The 5,855-nt window shown below is 37.3% G+C and overlaps 2 protein-coding genes across 4 annotated transcripts; both read right to left on the bottom strand.

The window, feature by feature from the left end:
- LOC107635179 (protein MIZU-KUSSEI 1) lies at nucleotides 18-2,495 on the bottom strand. Of its 2 annotated transcripts, none has more exons than XM_021124483.1 (2): nucleotides 2,378-2,495; nucleotides 18-1,802 (listed from the first exon to the last, which is right to left on the bottom strand). In XM_021124483.1, exon 2 carries the CDS (start codon nucleotides 1,081-1,083, stop codon nucleotides 157-159), a length of 927 nt encoding a protein of 308 aa, XP_020980142.1. In that variant the 5' UTR covers nucleotides 1,084-1,802; nucleotides 2,378-2,495; the 3' UTR covers nucleotides 18-156. The 2 variants fall into 2 exon arrangements, with proteins under 2 accessions (XP_020980142.1, XP_016194056.1); XM_016338570.2 differs by having other exon boundaries at nucleotides 2,300-2,434.
- LOC107635163 (protein Dr1 homolog) lies at nucleotides 2,393-5,651 on the bottom strand. 2 transcript variants are annotated; one of them, XM_016338550.2, is made up of 6 exons: nucleotides 5,320-5,651; nucleotides 5,154-5,216; nucleotides 4,320-4,409; nucleotides 3,909-4,003; nucleotides 3,610-3,678; nucleotides 2,393-2,948 (listed from the first exon to the last, which is right to left on the bottom strand). In XM_016338550.2, the coding sequence occupies exons 2-6, from the start codon at nucleotides 5,206-5,208 to the stop codon at nucleotides 2,784-2,786; spliced, it is 474 nt and encodes a 157-aa protein (XP_016194036.1). In that variant the 5' UTR covers nucleotides 5,209-5,216; nucleotides 5,320-5,651; the 3' UTR covers nucleotides 2,393-2,783. The 2 variants fall into 2 exon arrangements, with proteins under 2 accessions (XP_016194036.1, XP_016194043.1); XM_016338557.2 differs by having other exon boundaries at nucleotides 2,393-2,945.

Genomic DNA, 5,855 nt, shown 5'->3' with positions numbered 1-5,855 from the left:
ACAGGACTAGGTCTCCATTTCCATGATTGAACAGCTAATAAGCAAGTAGTATAGGAATAGGAATAATAAATAAATAACCTACTGTTCACAGAATCCACAAAGAACAAAGGGAAACTAAGTATAATAACTGAAAAAACAGAACTTTGCCATGAACTGCTAGACTCTAAGCAAATAGATACTAAGTTCAGGTGCTCCATTGCTATCAGGGTTCATCATATAGAAAGCTTCAGAGTCTCTTGACCCAACAATTCTCTCAAACCTTGCCCTCATATACATAACTTCACCACCATCAGAACCACCACCACCCTCACCATTGTTGTTGTTCACTGGAAGAACACCAGCACCCATTGAAATTGGTTCCACGGCTTTCAGAATATCCCAGTCTTTAGGCCCACACTCTCTCCTTGTAGCATAGCCACACTTTTTACCGTTGCAATAGGTCCTCCACAGAGTCTCCTGAAGAAGCCTCACTTGCTTCTTCTCCTTCTCCTTCTTCTCATTCTCTACACCTTCTTTGTTCTTCTCTTTATCACATTCCAAGGCGATTCTGACCAACCCAGAAGCCATTTCCCGAACCAAACCGCTTATCGGTGTTGCAAGCTCTATGAGAAACGCGGGTTGTGAAGTGGGGTCCTTCTGAAAAGCAAAATGGACATGGCCACGACGGTAACCGAAGAGTGTTCCAACTACACGAGGGCCAAGACCAAAGGGTAGGTTGGAACGGTTCTTGTTGAAAACTGTGAGAACTGAACGGAGTTTGGAGATTGCCACTGCCTGAAGCTTCCTCCTTGCTTGTGAAGTTGTTCCTTGAACAGCTTTGTTGTCAAGAAGTTGTTCTTCTTTTGCTGCTTTTGTCTCCTCTTCTATGATCTTGGACACTGTCTGGGAAGTGGGAAGAGATAGTTCAGCTTCTTCTTGCTGTTCTTCTTCTTCGTTTCCAACTTTGTTAGTCCAGTGGAAGTGGTGCCTCTTGGAAGACATGTCTTGAGATGGGTTTCCTGAAGAGTTTAAGGTTAAGTTTGAGGTTGATGAGGTTGTTGAGTTTGTTGAGGTGGTTGTTCTCTCCATGAGAAGTGTCTTCATTAGAGAAGAGAAGAGTAAAGGGTTAAAAAAGCAGAGAAGAGAAGGGGGAAAGGAGAGACAGAGAAACACATACACAGAGAGTGTGGCTTCTTCTTTATACTGTTAGTTGAGGATTTTATGGTTAATTAAATAAAAAAGTTTGGTTCTTTCTTTGTAATTATAGGCATGTATCTATGTATCTATATGAATCTATATCTAATATCTATAGTGTGCGAGAGAGCAAGAGAAGAATCCTGACAAAAGAAACATAGGCAGTCCCACTAGCTGATATGGGAAATCAGGCACAGAGAGAGAATGCAATTTTCAAATGGAAAAGAAAGGAATCTAAGGAGACAATGTGTTTGTTGTTTCACTTTCTGGTGGGGCATTCAGCCACAGATAGAGAAGGGGGAAATTGTGCTTGACTAAGCTCTTTTGACTTGATGCACCCAAAACGGTAAAAAAGAGAAATTAGAGAAAATTTTAAAAGAGAAAACAAACAAAGCACAAAGCCATCACTGTTGAAACTAGACATGCATTCAGGAGAGTAGCAAGCAAGCACACTCCTCTGCACCATTTCATGTCTTCTAGTGCAAAGGTGCACCATGATGACGTCATCTTGAGGGATTACTGAATTCTCATGGCTCATTGCTGGCTACAGAGCCTACATTACACGTATCTACGAACTGACACCCTATTTGTACCTTGCCATGGCCCCACTTCTTCTAAATCCTTCTACGCTGTCAACAAAATGGAAAAGCCATGTTTAACCCAAACTCATATTAGGTTATCAGAACTATCGAGTGTTTAATAATATAGGGAGTAGAGTAGTAGGATAGAACAGACACAATAATTCGGATGCGTTAACCGATAAGACATTTTATTAGTGTGTTGAGATTTCGATTCCCAACGCCAAGATCATAAACAGAAAAACAGGAGAATCTAGCATCAGAAATAAGTTTATTTTCGATTTCCGACTATGATTAGGCAAAAACAAGAAAGGAGACTTATAGCGTAGTAGGATAGAAACATTAATTGAATGTTTTCTAAACGTACAGAAATTAGAGTAATAATACTTCTGGTACACCCGAATACGATAACAGGGTGAACATATAGAACTGAAAACTAAACATGATACTTCCTCTTAAAATAACAAACCTCATTTGGAAAAAGTAGTACATAATTTTACATTTTGTCAAAATAAGACATCATGTTAAATCTCCGAATAATTATTTACCTATAACCAGAGGAGAAATACCATTTAAGTTGAACACAAGGAGCTAATTTAACAAAAATAGATGTAGACGGATCATACCTGCGAGAAGAAAGGAGAGGTTGAATGATGTCTCATATTTAACAAGTTAACAGAAATAAACAGAGTACCATTGCTTCTACATATTCATCAATAACTTTTACAATCTAATATAGTCGCTACCGTCAGCTTCAAGCTACGAGCTGTTAGTGTGTAGAAGACACAAAATGCAGATTAAATACTTACACGTAACTCTAAATAGTGGTGGAGGGTTTTCACGAACTCTCACTAATTACATTGACTTACAAATATGGATTCATAAAAGGATAGAATACAAATGGAGAGCACATCCACATAGGCCAGCAAACTAGTGAGTGGCTTTTGTACACAACAGAGGTAATTAGAAGGGCAGGAAAAGATGTCAGAGATGCCTTTGCCCACGCTTCGAGGAAAACACGAGGTCCTAGAGTTAGCTATCTAAACTTTGGTCAGCTTCTGGCTGCTTGGAAGCAATAGCCCCGCCATTCATCCTGGCTCGCGCCTCTGCAAACATCCGTTGCTGCTCTGCTAATGCTTCTTCTTCGGTCATCTCAGCTCCATTGCTCCACTTACCACCACCTTTTAAAGAGTCCTGCTGGAGAAACAATAACCAATCAGAAAATAGTTTCCCTTTCCCAAGTAATTTTGCACACAATAAAGTTAACTGCCTCAAAAAACTGCTCAAACTTCTCATTACCCAAAATGATAATGGTGTACCAAAAGCTAGAATACTAGACCATTCATCAGCTTACTATTAATTAATCATTAAATCAGATGGATGCATTATTGTCAGCCACAAATTCATCATTCCATCAAGTTGATGGAGCAAAAAGCCTATATTCCAAAGATAGAACTGGAAAGAGTAGGACTGTGATGACAAGAACTACTAAAATATCATTGGAAAAATAAACAAAGGACGTGCTCACAAACAGCATGTAGAAAAAAAACCCAGAATAGAATAGTAGGAGATGGTATATCCTACAGGTTCTCCTACAAACACTGCATCTTTCATCTAATTCCGCAATTAGGAAACAGGAAAGTGCAACTTCAAAAAAGATTTCTCAAATATAGAGGTAACACACTGGAATTGGTTCATCAAAAGGGAACACTCCACGTGTTCATATCCCCCCTTTCATGTGCAAGATTTCACAGATTAAGAACCTCAAAGGAAGGTGGCAGGTTAACAGAAAGCAATATTGCTAATTGTAAAAGAACACTCGAATTCAGCATGGATGGTGCATAAATATTAAGATTACCATGGTCTCCAGCTTGTGCTGTTCATATGCTGCATAGACTTCTTCAATGTACTCGCCAAAGCCGAGGACCTAAGTAGAAAAAATTAAGCATATAAGGCCCAGTTTAAAGCATCCAATTTATCCATTCTTGAAAATCTCCAATCCATAATTGCTTATAACATCTTCTATGGCTATCTTTAGTTTACAACAATCCAAGATAATTCCATGGGGCCATATTAACACTTAAGTATAAATTGCAGACGAATCGCATGCAAACTTAGAGATATATACAAAGGGTTGATGAATATAAGAATATTCACCTCTAAAGCCTTCAGTACATGCTCAGGTGCAATAGTCCGTTTTTCCTCTCTGCTACAGACTTCATTGGACTCCGACGAAACAAGGTTTATAAATTCTGCATTGATAAACAACTATTATTCAGTTAATTGAGTAAAATAAGAATATGAAACAGGAAACTGCTAAAAATAAAGGAAGCATAAATTGCCATTCAATAACATAAATTTTTCATGCCCACCAAATATAGATACAAAAAACAAACATGTTATGCAGGGTCTAGATTCCATAACAAATTATGGTGCTAAAAAAGATCCATTATATAGAATTTAGGCCCTGGATAAAGAATCACCTCAAACTAAGAGAATTCAGTCAATAAGCTTTACAAGAATACAAAAAATAGTAACAAGAAAAACACCAAAAGTTGGAAATCCGACCTACACAACACTCGATCAATAGATCTTGTGCGTCTCTTGCAACACGTACATCTGGAGGTAACATCTCTTTAATAATTTTTGTCATTGTTGCTGCAAAAAATAACAGCTTCGGTGAGCAACACAAACAAAAAACAAGAAAAGACCGAATCTCAAGTGCCACAAAAGTTAGCAGGAAAACAGACACCAGACTTTTACTATTAGTCAACAGCATTTTCTCAATTAAACCGGTCCACAAGAACAGTGACAATCAGGTATTATGAATAACAACTCTATCAATTTAACTAGAAAACTGTAATGCTTTTTCATTCCAAAAAATTGAGAAAGTTGTTCTGTTAAAATCATAAATAAATAATAATCAATTAAGGAAAGGAAAGTGAGAGAGAGAAAAGGCATATATGGCATCTATGGCTTGCTATATATGGAATGATGATTTCTAGTCATCAAACAGAAACAAAATTTCTGCAGTGATTAATTAATTATAATGTGATCTCCCCCCTTAGTGCAGCTCAGAATAAAACTTATAATGAGAGATTAGTGCTAGCTGCTAAAGACAATGAAAATTACAAAGTATTTCTCAATCTTGACTTATTTCTTTCAATTCTCCTCATCCTAACCCTAAATCCCAAAGTAATTCTCAGAAAGGAATGTAAATCGTATATGCACACAACAAATTGATTCCAACGAACTCAACGAAAATATAAATATCAAATATGTGATATGTATGCAATCAAATTAAAGCCAGTTAAAATTTTTTTTAAAAAATAAATCAAATTAAGAAAAAGTCACCGTCAAAATTAAGGGGGAAAATTAAAAATTAAAGAGAACAAAGAAAACCTTTAGGAAGCGAAGCATCTTCCTTCGATTTGCCGACGATGTCCATAGGCTCCATTGTTCAACCTAAAACCGAAAAAAGCAAAAAATTAAGGGACAAAATACGAATCAAAAGAGAAGAAAATTTTCAGATCTGAAAGATATAAGGAAAAACAAGATGGGAACTCACCGATTTACCGGGTTGAATCGGAAGCGAATCTGACAAGTGAGGGTAGCGATCGAGCGAGCCGACTCAGCCGAATTCAGATCGGAGATTGAGGAAGGCGAATACGAAGACGGAGACGAAGAGATGGTGGAGGAAGGAGGACATGGCTGAAGAGCGATGATATGAATTTATGATGGTGGTTTCACAGGATAAGAGAACCAGTTCTCGCTCGCATGCGATTAGGGCAACCCACACTACCCCCCAAAGCGCGTTGACCTTACCCTTTCCCACGCGCTCCTCTCCCGCGCGTCTAGCGCTTTTTCCGCAACTGAATATTGAAACGTTCTCTCTACTTCTTCCTTTTCCTTTATTCTCATATTATCTTTTGTCCAAAAATAAATAAATAAATAACAGTAGAACTTTTATTTTGTAAATATTTGATGACAAAATTCTCTAAATTCCAAAAGGAGTTGGTGTTATTCTTTTTTCCTAAATAATTTTTATTTATTTTTTAAATAAAATGTTTTCAATCAATTATTTATTCAATTAAATTCATATGT

This window comes from Arachis ipaensis, chromosome B01 (genome assembly GCF_000816755.2).
Source record: "Arachis ipaensis cultivar K30076 chromosome B01, Araip1.1, whole genome shotgun sequence".
NCBI classification, from domain to species: Eukaryota; Viridiplantae; Streptophyta; class Magnoliopsida; order Fabales; family Fabaceae; genus Arachis; species Arachis ipaensis.
The sequence above is the reverse complement of the archived record's forward strand: the minus strand, read 5'-3'. Positions and strand labels throughout refer to the sequence as shown.